Genomic DNA, 17,659 nt, shown 5'->3' with positions numbered 1-17,659 from the left:
GGACACAAAAAGACACAACATCCATTCCTGTGGAATGGGTGTTATTACTTTTACTCAGAAGAGAGAGTGGGTACTCAGACAAGTTAGTAATTTTTTCCAAGAAATTTAAGCATTAGACAATGATGACAACGATGACTACTACTAGACTACACTCTGCTAAGAGCTTCTGGAGATCCTGGATCATGTATTTTGTTTCTGTGTGTCCAGACACCTAATAAACATCAGTTGAACAAAGAAAAGAGAATAAAATAAAGAACATAAAATGATGTCTAACATCACTAATCATTGGAGAAATGCGAATTAAAACCACATAAATCCAGTTTCACACCCATTAGGTTCGCTATTATCAAAAAAAAGAAAAAGAAATTAGCAAGTGTTGACAAAGATGTAGAGAAACTAGACCATTGTGCAATGTTGGTGGGAAAGTAAGATGGTACAACCACTATAGAAAACAGTATGGCAGTTTCTCAAAACATTAAAGATATAATTATAATATGATCCAGCAATCCCACTTCAATATACTCAAAACATTTGAAAGCAGGGTCTCAAAGAGACATTTATACACCAGTGTTCATCACACCAATAGCCAAAAGGTTGAAACAACCCAAGTATCCTTTGATTGATAAATGGGTGAACAAAACAGGGTACATACATACAATGGAATATTATTCACCCTTAAAAAGCAATGAAATTCTGGCCAATGCTACAATATGGATGAACCTTGAGGACATCATGCTAAGTGAAATAAGCCAGTCACAAACATAACAAATACTGTATGATAACATTTATATTAAATACCTAGAATAGTCAAATTCATAGACAAAAAGTAGAATTGTAGTTTCCAGGAGCTGGGGATCAAAGTAAGGGGACTTATTTGATGGGCACAGAATTTCAGTTTCAGTTTGGGAAGATGAAAAAGTTGTGAAGATGGATGGTGGTGATGGTTGCATAACAATTTGAATATACTTCATGCCAGTGAACTGTACACTTAAAAGTGGTAAATTTTATCTGATGAATATTTTACCATAATAAATGAGCAAAACATTTTTTTTCCAAAGAAGATATTAAAATGACCAGTAAGGCCATGAAAAGATGTTCGACATTATTAGTCATTAGACAAATGCAAAACAAAACTATGAGATAACACATCACAGCCCCTAGGATGACTATCATCAAAACACCAAATAATGAGTGTTGACAAGAATGTGGAAAAATTGGAACCCTTATACATTGTTGGTGAGGAGGGACAATGGTGTAGCTACTTTAGAAAAAAAGCTTGGTAATTACTCACAATATAGAGCTGGCATATGACCTATCAATTCCACTGCTAGGTAAATACCCAACAGAAATAAAAATATATATCCACACAAAAACATGTACATGAATGCAGAATTACTCATAGCAAACAAAAAGTAGAAACAACTCTGTTATGGAGTGAATGTGCTCTCCAAAAATTCATATGTTGAAGCCCTAACTCCTCAATGTGATGGATTTGAAGGTGGGGTCTGTAGGAGATAATTAAGTTTGAATGAGGTGAGGAAGGTGGGACTCAGTTGATGGGATTGGACAGCTCTTCTTTCTTTTTTTTTTTTATTTCAAATTTTTATTTAAATTCTGATTAACATGTAGTTTCAGGAGCAGAATTTACTTATTCATCACTTATATACAACATTCAGTGTTCATCATAACAAGTGCCCTCCTTAATACCCATCACCCATTTAGCCCTCCCTTACCACCTCCCTCCATCAACCCTTAGTTTGTTTTCTATACTTAAAAGTCTGTTATGGTTTGCTTCCCTCTCTTTTTTTTTTCTTTACTATATGTTCATCTGTTCTGTTTCTTAAATTCCACATATGAGTGAAATCATATGGTATTTTTCTTTCTTTCCCTGACTTATTTCACTTAACATAATATACTCTAGCTCCATCCATTTTATTGCAACTGGCAAGATTTCATTCTTTTTGATGGCTGAGTAATATCCCATTGCATATATATGCCACATCTTCTTTATCCATTCCTCAGTTGATGGACATTTGGGCTCTTTCCATAGTTTGACTATTGTTGATAGTGCTGCTATAAACATCAGGGTGCACGGGTCCCTTTCAAATCTGTAATTTTGTATCCTTTGGGTAAATATCTAGCAGGGCAATTGCTGTATCTTAGGGTAGCTCTATTTTTCACTTTTTGAGCAACTTCCATATTGTTTTTCAGGGTGGTTGCACCACTTTGCATTCCCATCAACAGTGCAAGAGTGTTTCCCTTTCTCCACATCCTCACAAACATCTATTGTTTCCTGTGTTGTTAGTTTTAGCTATTCTGACAGGTGTGAGGTGGCATCTCATCGTGATTTTTATTTGTATTTCCCTGATGATGATGTTGAGCATATTTTCATGTGTCGGTTGGCCATCTGGATGTCTTCTTTGGAGAAGTATCTATTCATGTCTTTTGCCCATTTCCTCACTGGATTATTTGGTTTTTGGGTGTTGAGTTTGATAAGTTCTTTATAGATTTTGGATACTAACCCTTTATCAGATATGCCATTTGCAAATATCTTCTCCCATTCTGTTGGTTGCCTTTTAGTTCTGTTGATTGTTCCCTTCACTGTGAAGAAGCTTTTTATCTTGATGAAGTCCCGATAGTTCATTGAGAGCTTGCCTTTCCATCCTCCCAGGGCCTGGGACCCCAAACCCCCTCTGCTATGTGAAGATAGAGCTAAAAGGTGGCTATAAGTATATCAGAGAGAGGGATCTCACCAGGAACCAAATTTTCCAGCACCTTACTGTTGGCTTCCCCAGCCTCCAGAAAGGTGAAGGGAGGGCACAGCGGACATATAATTTGTTTTGATACTCATAAGATGTCTCTATTAATTCCTCTATTTAAAAAAAAAAAAAGAAAATCTGAAACAGCAATAGTTAATTCATGGCCCAAGAGGAGTTTGTAACATGACATCCCTTGCTAGCAATTTCATAACAGCTTCTTTCCCTTTTTTAAGTATTTTTTGTTGAAGGGTTTGTGAGTTAGGGACTATTAGAATAAGCTAACCCTTAATTTCTCAAGCTAGTCTAAAAGCTATTGTAAAATGACCATCTAAAAATAAACAATAGTGAAGTCCAAGACAGTCAGTTCAGTTGAATAGAGCAAAATACAATCAAAGAAATTCTAAACTTGGATTTCAGGTGTGAATAAAATACCATTCTTTTGTTTCTGAATTTAAATCATTTCATAAATACATGCCATCAAGAAAGCATTTCTGGAGAAATAATTTCAGCAGGAAATGTGAGATGTGTGATGGGGAAAAATAGGATCATGAAAAGCTAACCACAAGCCAAGTGACCCTGAAAAATCTCTGGCCTTACTGTTCTCTCCAAGAAAATATGGACTAAACTGTGTCCCCCTCAAAATTCATGTGCTGAAGTCCTAACCCCACTGTGACTATTTTTAGGAATAGGGCCTTTAATGAGAGAAAATTAAATGAGATCCTAAGGGTGTGGCTCTAAACCAATATGACTGCTGTCATTATAAGTAGAAGAAGTGACACCAGCAAGATGTGAGCACAGAGAAAAGTCCATGTAAGAACACAGCAAGAAGTTGACCATCTGTAGGCCAAAGGGAGACCTTAGGAGAGTCCAAACCTACTGACACCTCAAATTTGGATTTCAGCCTCCAGGACTATATGCAAATAAGTTTCTGTCATTTAAGCCATTCATTCTGTCTGAGATATTTTATCATGGCAACCTAGCAAACTAAAACGTAATCTTTGTCCTGAAACTCTGGGAAGGATTCTAGGAAGTTTAGACAAGAAAATATATGTGAAATTCCTTTGTCAATGATGAAGTTTACTTAAAACAGAAGATGCCATTACCTCTTGATGGGAACCATTACACACTTTCACGTTAATGAAAAGTTTCTTAAGGAAAGTTCTTGAGGAAAATGCTTACCAGAAGGAAGTCTAAAGAAAAACCTAAAATATTGGATTATGTTTATTAGATTTATATTAAGCCAACTCCTCCCGGTTTTTGAGTTCTTATATCTGGCATATTAGGAGATGAATTCCCGCTTCAAGGTTAAAACAACTGGAAGGCTAACTTATTATTGTAAGTAATGAAGGGCAATGTCTTGATAACATTACTCAGTTTAAATACCCTTAATCACTGATGTCAGCAGTGCTATGCGTTATAATTTATCTCTCAGAAGGTTACTTAAACCTACAGATAATAATATCTAACACTGGGATGCCTGGGTGGCTCAGTAGGTTAAGCATCAGACTCCTGATCTTAGCTCAGGTCTTGATCTCAGGGTCGTGAGTTCGAGCCCTGTGCTGGGTTCTGTGCTGGGTTCTGAAGCCTACGTAAAAATAATAATAACTGGGATGCCTGGGTAGCTCAGTCAGTTAAGCATCCAACTTCGCCTCAGGTCATGATCTTGCATCACAGTACATGGGTTCAAGCCCCACGTCGGACTCCGTGCTGACAGCTCAGAGGCTGGAGCCTGCTTCAGATCCTGTGTCTCCCTCTCTCTCTGCCCCTCCCCAGCTAGCGCTCTGTCTCTGTCTCTCAAAAATGAATAAAAAATGCTAATAAAAACAATAATAATATCTAATACTTACTGAGCTCTTACATGTTCTCTTTCCATGTATTAGTTCAATTAAGCCTCACAACTTTTGACGAACTGTTAAAATATGAAAGCACTGAGGCTGTGAACTAATAAGGAGGGAAACAGACCCAAAATGTAGTCTGTCCCTTGTGTCTCAACCAAATTAATTATTGAAAGTTCTTCTACCAGGCAAGGATTGGCAGGAAATGTCTTATAGAGAAATCTGTATCAATGCTATTTGGCAGTATTATTTATCACATCCAAGTATTTTCATGCTCACATAGACTGTATTTATGGTTGCAGGATGTAAATATATGCATATTTCCATTAAAAATAGAAACTTCAGTAATGTGCCTTAAGTTTTTATTCTATTTGAGCTAAATCTATGCATGGGCGACTTCCAACAAAAAGCTAGATATTTTAGAAGGCTTAAGCAAATTGAAGCTTTGTTCCATCATATTTTAACTACACATGGGCACATAAAATGCATGTTTTAATTTATTACTCTTTCTTCAACACTGATACAATGCTCCTAAACTTGACAAGCCAGAATATTTTAAATCAAGAAGAGCCCTTTAAATAATTTCAGACTGGAAATCATGAACATAAAACAATTGTAGAAAACATAAACATATATGAAGCTTTTAGTGTTGTTTCTTAACATCTATTTAGAGAATTTCAAGCATGCTAAATACATCGAATTTCTGCTCCTCTGTGATGTTCGCTTCCATTGTAATCTGTGGGTATTTGACTAGAAGCTTCTATAACAATACAGCTGACCAAATGTAAATTGACTAGTGTCACATGAGGCTTTAGATTGTTCCAGTGGTCAGATGCTTCTTTTTCCCTGCTGGCTCTTTCCAGGCATCATTTAAACATGTGCAAATCTAGCTCATCTTTGAAAAGCAAAACATCTCTCTCAATATCATGTGCACCCTCTGCCCATTGCTTCCACCCCTCACAGTCAATATCCTTGAAAGAATGGTTTGTATATTCATTGATTTCATTTTCTCTCTTTTGTGTTCAGACATCATTTTATCCTCTTTACAACATCAAGTACTGGTGCTCCCTCTCTCCTTGAAAACTTTTCTCTTGCTTCCTTAACACATTCTCTCCTGTATCTCTTCTCCCTGATTTATTTCTATAACTCAAATCATCCCCTATATTCTGATGAAGGCCACAGCTATCTGGAGCACCCAGAGTTGTTCTGCATGTCTTTTGGACATCGCTATCCTCAGGCATCACTGGCTCAAATATTTCCTCCACAAACCTGGTCTTTTTCCTGTATTCCCTGATCTTAGCACATAAATAGAATCACCATTCAACCTGTTACTTAAACCAAAAATCTGAACATTATTACTGAACTCTTCCTTCTTCCTGATCCCCTGGCCAATCAAATCTAACCAGTCTCCACATCCACCAGCTCTAACCCGAAAGGTCCCTTAAATCTATCTCCTTCTTTCCATTCCCATTTTTACTTTCTTACTTCTCAGTTCAATCCTGTCACTTTTTCCCTAGATTAAGGCAATGGTCTCTCAACTACTCTTCGCAAGTACACTCTTGATTCCTTCTTCCTAGCCTCCACACTGTTGCCCAGTGGTCTTTCTAAATCACAATCCAATTGTGGTATTCTCTTTAAGTTCCATGGTTGGTTCCCTAAAACTTATAGAATAAACTCCAAAATTCCAAGAATGGTATACATGGTATACATGGCCCTTTAGGATGAACAACTGTTTCTTTCCCCATCTCATTGTTAGACACCTCCGCTCAACACCCTCCAACCTCTAGCCAGAGTAATCTATATCCCATTTGTAGAAATCCACTCACCCTCTCTTTCCTTGGAGCCTTTTGAACATACTGCTACTTTTGTCTGGAATGCCCTTTGCACCAGCCTCTTCATTTGGCTAAATCTTTCAAAGCTCAGATCAGGAATTAGAGTTAAGAGGCCAAAGAAATGAGGAAAGTAGTGACATGAAGCAAGGAAGGCCTCGGACAGTTTAAGGCTAATGTAGAGAACAAAAGTTCTGACCTACAACATAACCTTATTCTAGTACAATGCAAAGGAAGAAAAAAGCAAGATTAGCAAATGCAATGTTTCATTTGCCAAGCCTCAACTCTGTCAAAACCTTTTGTTTAGATGTGTATGTGTATACGCACATGCTTTGGGGAAGACAGGGTAGCAGCCTAGGCAGAAACCTGAATAAGGAAGGGAATTACTGGGGCTTCCAGGTAGCTCGGTCAGATAAGCCGCAGAGTCTTGATTTTGGCTCAGGTCATGATTTCATGGTTCATGAGACTGAGCCCTTCATCAGGCTCTGTGCTAACAGTGCAGAGCCTATTTGGGATTCTCTCTCTCTCCTTCTCTCTCTGCCTCTTGCCTGCTTACTTTCTCTCTCTCAAAATAAATGTTAAATAAATAAAAAAATTTTAAAAGGAAAGGAATTGTTATCCCTCCCCATTCCCACCCTCTCCTACTAAAGCAGAAGACCACAGAGACCCCCTCAGTGTGGCCTTCAGACTAAAGAAGAGATGCACCTGGAAAACAATGACCCAGCTTCTCCTTCCATCCCCTATCTTCACAGAGAGCAACAACCAACACACCCTGTGGCCCAAAAGCTATTACATTTTTTAAATTGATTTATTTATTCATTTATTTTTTAAGTAAGCTGTATGCCCAATGTGGAGCTTGAATTCACAACCCCAAGATCAAGAGTCACGGGCTCTAATGGCTGAGCCAGCCAGGCGCCCCAAGAACTATAACATTTTTACTTCTGGACTACAAAATACAATGGTCTGACACCTCCAAAGTCCTCAGTAAATATTTGTTGAATGGACAAACAGAAAGTAAATAGACAACATGGACAAAATGTTGATAGCTACTGAAGGTAGGTAATGAGTTTGAAATGTTCCAAAATAAAAACTTTTTTTTAATGTAATAAAATCCAAATTCAAGTTATGTATAAAGTATATTTAGTAAACAGTAAATGGTAGCTAGTAAATAGAAAGTATACAAGATATCCCTCATTTCTGAATAATAATAATGATAATAATAATATCCGAGTTTTAGAGAACTAAGTAAGATCACGTGGGTTTAAGTTCAGCATACAACCTGGAACATGGTAAATATATGACAAATACAAACTTTTTTGAGAGAGAGAGGGGGCACACACAGGCAGGAGGTTGGGGGGGGCAGGAGAAGGGGCAGTGGAGAAAAGAGAGGGAGAGAGAGAGACAGAGAGAGAGAGAGAGAGAGAGAGAGACAGAAACAGAGAGAGACCCTTAAGCAGGCTCCATGCTCAGCAGGGAGTCTGACAAGGAGCCCAGTGCAAAGCCCGATCCCATGATCCTGGGATCATGACCTGAGCTGAAATCAAGAATCTGACACTCAATCGACTGAGCCACCCAGATGCCCTGCAAACTCTTTTTATTATTGGCTGATCTTGGCTTTTAGCCCTGCAGTCAACAGAATCTATGACCATTAAACTAAATACTAGAGAACAGGAGATCTCCCTCTAACGTTTCCCAGTGCCTTTATGAAGCAGTGGTTACTTAACAAAGTTTAGGTGTTTTGAATATAATGAAACCCCAATTAGTTGAAAGCGGTTACCTTTTCTGAGGTAGTGAGAATCTCTGAAGGGCAAGATATACCTGACCTTACTAATCTATTTTCCACGGATCCTTCGTCCTGCCTCCCTACCACCACCCAGACGATACACAATTTCTCTGGTATCCTAGGCGCTAGTAAAGACTCAAAAAAAGCCACTGACAAGCAAGCTGTCTTCATACAAACAGGACTGAGTAGATGTTCTAGCGAACAGCTGGAGGTAGTAGGGTTTGTAATAACTCGTTCCAGGAAGGATCAGGAAACAGAGGGGAAGGTACTAAGCTGAGATCCTTTTCATCCTCACTTCTTAGTCCCTTATCACAACTGGAAAAATCTACATCCAAAAGTTCTGGACATTTGTCAAGGAGCCCAAAGAGGGTGAGGCAAAACCTCCTCCAATCTCCTGGATGGAAACAGAACCAATTAGGAATTTCCCTATGAGTCATGGCAGCATTTGACATACAACCACTGTTATACCTGTTATAATTTTTGTTGCTCAAAGGCACTTCTGCAGTCTAAAATGTAGAGAATATGATTAAATCTTCCTGTGACTTCTTGCCCAGCCTCAAGGCTATCATTCTGAGCTTTGGTTCTTGCTGCACTTAACTGTCGACGGAGAAGAAAGTAAGAAGATGGCAGCTGCATATATCATTGAGCCTAGAAAATACCTTAGAAGCCAGTCATTTGAATTATTCCTGACAGAAACTCATTATTAAATCTAAACATCTTTAAAAATAAAATCATGGGGCGCCTGGGTGGCTCAGTCGGTTAAGCATCCGACTTCAGCTCAGGTCATGATCTCACAGTCTGTGAGCTCGAACCCCGCGTCGGGCTCTGTGCTGACAGCTCGGAGCCTGGAGCCTGCTTCAGATTCTGTGTCTCCCTCTCTCTGACCCTCCCCCATTCATGCTCTGTCTTTCTCTGTCTCAAAAATAAATAAACATTTAAAAATAAATAAATAAATAAATAAATAAATAAAAATAAAATCATAACTAATGAATGGCTCATTTTCTTTCTTTCACAAGAGCACATAACTGGGTGGTACATTTGCACATTTTTCTAGTTAGGTCTTTTCAATTATTTAATTGATTGTATTCTAATATTATGAATAAAAATGACGGGGTGAGGGGAACGAGAAAAGGTAAGGAATATCCATTTGACTTGAGTTATCTTTAATCAATGTTTCTTTAGCGCTATTGAAACAATTTCTTTCATGTAGGGAATTGCAGATTTTAAAATAATAATAATAAGATCCTAATGTGAGAGAAACATGTTTACATAAATAATGATATATTACCTAGAGTCTCATGTGAAAATTTCAAGTATAATAGGTATAGAAAATAATACATGCAACTTAGATACTTTTATTAATTTTAAATAAATAATATTCTAATAGTCCGATTCTAGGCTGAGAACACTAAATCTGACAATAGAGAAAACACAATCAAATGTATGGTTAAGCAAGACATTTCGAAAGAAATGTTAGTAATTTAATAATAAAGGCTACTATTTAGCAAGTATTTACTCTGTTCCAGGCATATTGCCTACTTCTTTATGTACTTTGCTTTAATCTTCTCAATAATGCTATGAAGAGGGTGCTTTTACTTCCCATTTTTGAAAAAAGAATGGAAACTCAATGTGATTTAATAACTTGCTAAAAGTCACATAGCTAGTTAGTAGCCTATGATTTGAAAAAGTTTTATTCCAAAGTCTATGTGTTCATAGTGTCCACAAGCCTTACATGTTCCACAAGGACAGGGACCAATATATGTTGTTCTCCACTGGCACGTATTATGTGTTCAATAGATATCAGTGAATGATGCTGTAACTAAAAGCCAAAAGAGAAACATGTACATTTGTAAACTCACACATTATTGTAGTATTTTTTAAATTGTCCATTTATATTCATTATGTAAGTTTGTTTTCAAGGAGGACCAAGGCCCCTTCCCCATTTGAAAGGCTGCACTTTGTCAACTAACATGATTTTGTGGCTGAGGTGTTATTTTGAAATATTAACTTTTCTCCCCAGTTCCTCCTCCCCCTTTCTCTCCACAACTCTGCCCCCATTTCGGGACTTGGTTCTGTGGCATTGCCTCAAGAAAATACACCGTAAAGAGCAGAAATACCAGTAAATCTTTCAGAGTTTTACTTTTAATAGCCCAGATGGCCACTAACCAGGAATAGATCATGAGAACAGAGACATCCCAGCACAGTCCATGAGAACTGATAACTGACTCTTTGCTCACCAGTCCTCAGGTCCTTTTAACGCAGACCCTTCTCATCTGTGACAGTGAGAGAAAGAGGGAGTCCAGGAAGGCTTCAGGCCAATTATTTTCCCACCAACATGGCATGGGCTCACTTCACACACGGATCTGTGGACTTAGATTCATAGTTACTACAACTATTTCCCCATGTACTCCTCTTAGGAGTCAACCACACACCTTCCATTTTAAGCCCTTAAAAAGCTACCAGCTTTTCTCTTTCAATTTGTTAAAAAACAAAATTCAGAAAATTGGTAAAGACCAAGAATGTACCTACCCCGACTCCATTCTTTGATAAATTATACAAAAAGCAAATTAAGGCAAGAAATATTGATATCCAAAGCTCACAAGAAGAAACCTATGAAATTTAATACACCACCCCATAGAAAATACACCAACTCTCCATCTGTAATGAAAAATCAAGGCTTTACTTTGTGTTTTGTAACTAGCCACTGTAATTTTAAAAAGAGAAGGCCGAACCACTTTACTAAACCACAGGAAACAAAAACTCCCAGTACACTCTGGAAGGATGTCCTGGCCAATCCGGTTGCCAGAGGAGACCTTACCCGGGACAGGGGGCGTGCAGCATTTAGTTCGACCTCCCTTCATTGAAGACGCTTTAGAAAATTCTCCAATGAGAGACGCTTAGAGGAAGTAGGGCGTGGTCTCAAGGGGCGGAGAATTTGACTCTGATGGGAAGTGTGTGCTGATTGGCTAGACTTCTTCCTCCACAGACCAGCCCTCTTTGGACCGCTGGGGCCATCCATCAAAGGAACTACACCAATCAGGGGCGAAAATTTCCCCCTCCCCCTCCCGACTCGGGAAAGCCCCGCCCTCCAATATATTACTCGGGCAGTCAGGCGCGGCCCCTTCGGCTCGGAGCTGACTCTGTGGTGGGCAGTGTCGTCTCGGCGGCGCTGCGGAGACCTCCACCCAGGACGGCTCCCCCTCCCCGGGCCACTCACCTCTTACCCGCGAGTCCTCTCGCCTCGTGGGCTTGTCGGATCTGATATCCTGGGGTGAGGTGAGAGCAGGCCCGGGGAGGGAGGTTACCACCGAGGAGCCGCAGTCGCGGTCAAGGTGAGCTGGGACTTCGGGGTTGACTTCGTGGTGCAGCTAGGTAGCAGGGTTGGGGGCGTAGGGTGAGGGGTAAGTTCGGCCCGCGCCCTTTTTCTCAGTTAACTCTCCCGCTGCTGTAAGCAACAAGTCCAGGCTAGTTCGAGCTTGGAGGGGCGGGGCCAGACCCGACCTCCTGAGAAGTATTAACGCCAGGTTGGCCAGGCCCCAGGGACCAGCCCAGGGCTAAAAGAGCTGGACCCATAAAGTTAGTGATTCCTCATCTGCGTCCGTCGCCCCACTTTAAAGATCCCCCTGCCTCCCTGTCTTTCAGTTGGTGTATGGGAGGTAGCCCTGTATCCGGGGCTTAGTTGTGGCCAGGACATAGTAGCTGTGGAATACCGGCTTTTAAATTAATGAAACTCCTAAATTCATTTTGCAACTAAATTAGCCTCCTGCCCTCACTCCGTGTTCCCATAGCACGCTTTAAGCTTCCTTTCCTGACACCAATAACAGTTATCAGTTATTGAGCGCTGTGTGTTACACACTGTGCAAAACTCTAGGTGAATCATCTTAATAGCCATTCAGAGACCAATATTGTTACCTCGTTTTACAGACGTAGAAATAAGTTATTATTGTCCCGTGTTTACTAGGTACTTACTATAGGTGCTAAGCACTATACCTAGGTGATTTCATTTTTCCACACAAGCCTATGAGGTAGGTAATAATAGTCATACCCACTTTACAGATGAGGCACTAGAGATTAAGTAAAATTAACATTAACAGTTCCTTGTTGCTAATATATAGCAGAATACATACTACCATCTAATTTCACCCTTGCAGCATCGATATTCATAGTTATTTCTTGACAGTGAATGGCTTGAACAAGAATTTCTTGAAGGTTTGCAAATTTTTTAAGGCACAGCTCCCACCCTGTAGAAAACTCACAATTTGGGATGTGACCAACTGGTGGGATGGGGTTGGGGGTAACAGATGGCACTTTGCAAGGACTTAGATTCACTAGCAGCTTTGGGGGAAGGGAGACTTGAGTAAAAACTGCTTGGCTTTCTGTTGAAGGCAGGAAGGGCTTTTCTTAACACTCCTTTCTGTGCCTTGTTCTATATATAGATGATAGAGGTACTGACAACAACTGACTCTCAGAAACTGCTACACCAGCTGAATGCCCTGTTGGAACAGGAGTCGAGATGTCAGCCAAAGGTCTGCGGCTTGAGACTAATCGAATCTGCACACGATAATGGCCTCAGAATGACTGCAAGGCTAAGGGACTTTGAAGTAAAAGATCTTCTTAGTCTAACTCAGTTCTTTGGCTTCGACACGGAGACATTTTCTCTAGCTGTGAATTTACTGGACAGATTCCTGTCCAAAATGAAGGTATGTTTAAAGCTACATTACACAGAGTATTTCTTAATTTTGCTCAGTGTGTTTTGGAGATGGAATAGCTAGCTTTGGGCTGGTATTCATAAACTTGACCTTTTTATATTCATCAAGTAGCCAAAACATTGTGATGATTCTGTGTGCTACAGCATCGATGAATACTCTTCCTTAGAATCAAGAGGAATGCATCATTAGATTTAACTTCTGACATTGAAAAACAACCTAATAACAAATAATTGCAGACTCTCCCAGTATGAGAGGTGGCTGTTGTTTTTTAAAAATTTTTGGTTGGGCATTTTCATTTATTTACTGTTGTTTTTAAATTTAAAGAAATTTGTTAGAGGCCGAATGCTAGATTGTGGTTAAGAATTAGAGGTTTGGGGCACTGGGGTGCCTCAGTAGGTTAAGCGTCCGACTCTTGATCTCAACTCAGGGCTTGATCTCAGGGTCAGGAGTTCATGCCCCAAGCTGGGCTCCATGCTGGGCGTGAAGCCTACTTAAGAGAGAGGTTTTTTGCTGTTTTTGTTGTTTTTGTTTTTTTGATGCTGTGAACCACTTGGTCAATAGAGTATCTTAATTTCTAGTCATATATAAAGTTCTAATTGTTTTAGCCCTAGACCTATTCAGATCTTGCTTATAATTGCCATTTCCAACATCAGTTTGCATACAATAGGGAAGACAGTATCTTTTGAAGGAGGAACACATATGTAATTATTTCCCTATACTGAATAAGTGGACATCCATGTAACTTTCAGAGCTTGCTTAACTGTTAAAAATATATCTGCCTTCTCTGTGCCCATGGTCATTAGTGAATGAGATGATACAGCAATTGGAATGAAACTCATCTTTTAGTCCTTCACAACACATCATATACAGAAAGAACTCAGTATTTGCTGAATTGGATGGTTCAAAAAACTTGCTCAGACAGACTAATTAAACTATTCTTTGGACACTACCTTTGAATCTATAAATGTTGCACAGATTAATAATACACATCTGTCCCTTAAAAATATTATAATCTTATGGGAGAATGTTTGCACCAATAACTATTATACAATGCAAAGTATAATAAAATTAAACATCTAAAGAGGAATAAATATATTAGAGGGGTTCCAAGAAAAGAAGGGTACAAACACTGGTACAAGCTTCTTAAAGTTTAGTTTAAGCTGGAATTTAGGGTGGATAGAAGCTTGACACTGTTACATTGTCGGTATTCTGGAAAGAATAAATAAAAGACTGGGAGTGGGTAAAGCTTTAGAAGTAGAATAAACAGTGTGTGCTAAAGTATTTAAAAACTATTTTACACATTACATAAAGAAAACAGCCTGGAAAAACACATCATCCTAGAAAGAAATTTTGTGCATAAACTGTAAAGGTGTTTCAGTCCTCACAGAAGCCTTTGACCAGTTAATTATTTGGCCCAACTAGAACACAGTGCTGACAGTTCTACAGTGAGTTACAAAGGGGGAAAAAAAAAGTTTCATATGGGCTGAAGCCAAACATTACACTGAAACTTAGTCCACTTTCTCCAAAATTGGTTCCAAGTAGGTACATAGCATTGACCGGCTGCAGTTGAAGTATGATTGGATATTGTTAGGTCCTTCACAGTTGAAAAATAAACCTCAAGGATACATTGTCATAAATGATGGGTCTGAGTTCTATATTATCCTTTATGGTTTTTTTAACTGAAATAAGCTAAAGAAATGGGCTTACTGTCTTTTTAGGTACAGCCCAAACACCTTGGGTGTGTTGGGCTGAGCTGCTTCTATCTGGCTGTAAAATCAATAGAAGAGGAAAGGAATGTCCCATTGGCAACTGACTTGATCCGAATAAGCCAGTATAGGTTCACAGTTTCAGACTTGATGAGAATGGAAAAGATTGTATTGGAGAAGGTGTGTTGGAAAGTCAAAGCTACTACTGCCTTTCAATTTCTGCAACTCTACTATTCACTCATTCAAGAGAACTTGCCAATTGAAAGGTATGTGACCTTTGTTTTGCCCAAAGATTTGGAAATCAAAATGGTATTCTGGATGTTGCAAATAATCAGTATCTTGGGATAATTCTAATGAAAATAAGTACAATGAGGGGAAAAAAAGTAAACAAAATGACACCTTCAGCACTTTCACTTCACTATCCAGCAGAAGCTGTCAACAGCTTCTTGAAGTCTGTGAAGGCCAATTCTTAGGATTAAAGGACATGTTTACATTTTTTTATTACATTTTCCATTTATAGACTAGTTAACTCATAGAACCTAGTAAGTAAGCATCTAACAGATTTATGGAAAAAGAACTTTAGTAGGTGTAGAAATAGATTAAAAAACTGGATAGTTGTGGCATGATACATTTTTCAAGAAGGGGGAACCAATTATTTAAAATTCATTTATGACATCTTTAAGAAGTTAATACCATTGAAGGAATTCTTCAAATTATTTTCTGTGGTAAGTGTGCATAAACTTTACTTTAAAATGATTTCAGTGTTCTAAAAATCTCTTGTGACTACATTTAAATTTTCTATATAAAATTAATCTCATTATCTTTTTAAAGGAAGAATAGTCTTAATTTTGAAAGACTAGAAGCTCAGCTTAAGGCATGCCACTGCAGGATCATATTTTCTAAAGCAAAGGTAAATATTTTATATAAAGATTAAACCTATTTATATACCTATTTTCTATTATTTTCTATTCAATACTTACTTTAAATTTTATCTTTTAGCCTTCTGTGTTGGCATTGTCTATCATTGCACTGGAAATCCAAGCACAGAAGTGTGTAGAGTTAACAGAAGGAATAGAATGTCTTCAGACACATTCCAAGGTATGTCAAGGTCATAGCCTAAATGGTGTTAACAGCTGTAAAAGAAACTAAACCACTTGTACTATCTCCTGAAGTAAAATGAGATGTCATGTGTCTGTTTGAAACATAAGTAGCTTATCCTCAGATTTATTTGACAAGGAAAGACACATGTTAGGAAGATGACAATTATTGCTATAGTTAAATACTATAGGACTTTTTTATTGACTGATAATTTTTTTTTTATGTACAGATAAGTGGCAGAGATTTGACCTTCTGGCAAGAGCTTGTATCCAAGTGTTTAACTGAATATTCATCAAACAAGTGTTCCAAACCAAATGTTCAAAAGTTGAAATGGATTGTTTCTGGACGTACAGCACGGCAATTGAAACATAGTTACTACAGAATAACCCACCTTCCAACAATTCCTGAAATGGTCCCTTAATTGGTAAATTTGGTTCATAGTTACTCTCCATACAGAGAAAATCTTCTAATGCTACAGTTTTATTCTAGAGTTGAGGAATTAAAATCTGAATTATTTTCAAAATAAACAATGGAATTAAAATAGCAATGGAGAAAATGACTTCACTGATCTAGTTAGCTAATATTTGAGGGCAGTACTACATTTAAAATAGAATGCCCTGAGAGTAAGGAATTTATCCAATCATTGATATGCACATTGGCCACTTCATTAAATTATCAGCTTAGAAAATCACCTTAATAAGCTGAATTGTAAAAGAAGCACTAAGACAGTATTTTTCACCTCATTTTGCTTTATGTAGACTCAAGTTCTTGCACATTTAAAGTTAACACTAGCCTGAGTAGGACAACAGGACCAAAAGTTTCAACCATAAATGAAGTAATTTGAGACTATTGACTTATAAACAAAATCAGTATGAAATTGGATGTTATTCTTAAAGTAAGTTATGGCAGATGATCTCCACACTGGGTATCTGCAAACTGCCAGGGTGTCTCAGTGCTGTAGTTGTATACCATTGCTATAGCAGTTAGAACACTGGAAAATAGTTATATGCATAAAAAATGTAAACCTTGTCACTGATACGATGCACATTGGTGCCATCTAAATTTACCTGAGTGGTGATTTCACTTTTTCCTATTCAAACTAAATATTAACACATCTACATATGATATGATTATAAATCTTCAATTGAACAATTGATTTTTAATAGTTAATATTTATATTTTGTAGACTTCTAATAACTTGATTTTTTGTTTAAATAGGATTGTTACAATGACAATACTCCTCTGAAGCCTTTCTCCACAATCCTGAGCTATGGATTCCATAATGTTATAATGGATTTAAGCTGTGAAGCCTCAAAACATCACAACGAGATTAGCATTGATGTTCTCAGATTTGGGAAAACTACCTAATTAACATGCTGTAGTGGAATTATAATTAAATTTGAATTCATCTGTGAGGCATACAAATCAAAGCTAAGAGTATAAATGTGAAATGTTAATAACAGGCCTGGGAAGGTTAACTGTGAATCTTCATTTCAAACATTGATCCAACTTTGTAGATTGGGTCAGTATATTGTATTTAGGTGGTATTAAAAGTGGTAACCTAATTCTAAATTATGAGGTATACATCAAAACCAACAATTCACAAATGCACTTTTAAGGCATAATAAGGGTTACTGTTTTAGGCAGTGAAAATGGTTTCTTGGTACCTGTAGTGCAAACAGATAATCCAGGGATGTGGACTTTATTGCTACTTGGAAATCACATTTAAATTTGAGGGCATTTTATAAAAGCAAAACTACAGCCCTAGTCATTTTGGCATATTAGGTTATCTTTAATATTTTTTCTAAAAAACAGGTAATATTTGTATCCATGACAAAACTTACACAATATCTACTGCCTCCGTCTAATCCCATCAAGAAAAACTGGTTTGTGTAATTCAAAATAAATTAACTTCACTCCAAAAACTTGATTTAACACTC

The 17,659-nt window shown here is 37.9% G+C and overlaps 1 protein-coding gene across 1 annotated transcript; it reads left to right on the top strand.

Moving 5' to 3' along the window:
• The first annotated feature begins 11,324 nt into the window (after positions 1-11,324).
• Positions 11,325-17,659, top strand: CCNG1 (cyclin G1). Its single transcript, XM_047091441.1, has 7 exons — positions 11,325-11,538; positions 12,643-12,906; positions 14,634-14,887; positions 15,453-15,531; positions 15,621-15,719; positions 15,949-16,143; positions 16,938-17,659. Exons 2-6 carry the CDS (start codon positions 12,643-12,645, stop codon positions 16,138-16,140), a joined length of 888 nt encoding a protein of 295 aa, XP_046947397.1. The 5' UTR covers positions 11,325-11,538; the 3' UTR covers positions 16,141-16,143; positions 16,938-17,659.

The sequence above is a fragment of the Lynx rufus genome, unplaced genomic scaffold (assembly GCF_022079265.1).
Source record: "Lynx rufus isolate CCGP_SWC_20201006 ecotype Redwood Valley unplaced genomic scaffold, mLynRuf1.p SCAF_1, whole genome shotgun sequence".
NCBI lineage: Eukaryota > Metazoa > Chordata > Mammalia > Carnivora > Felidae > Lynx > Lynx rufus.
This window is presented reverse-complemented; position numbering and strand designations above follow the sequence as displayed.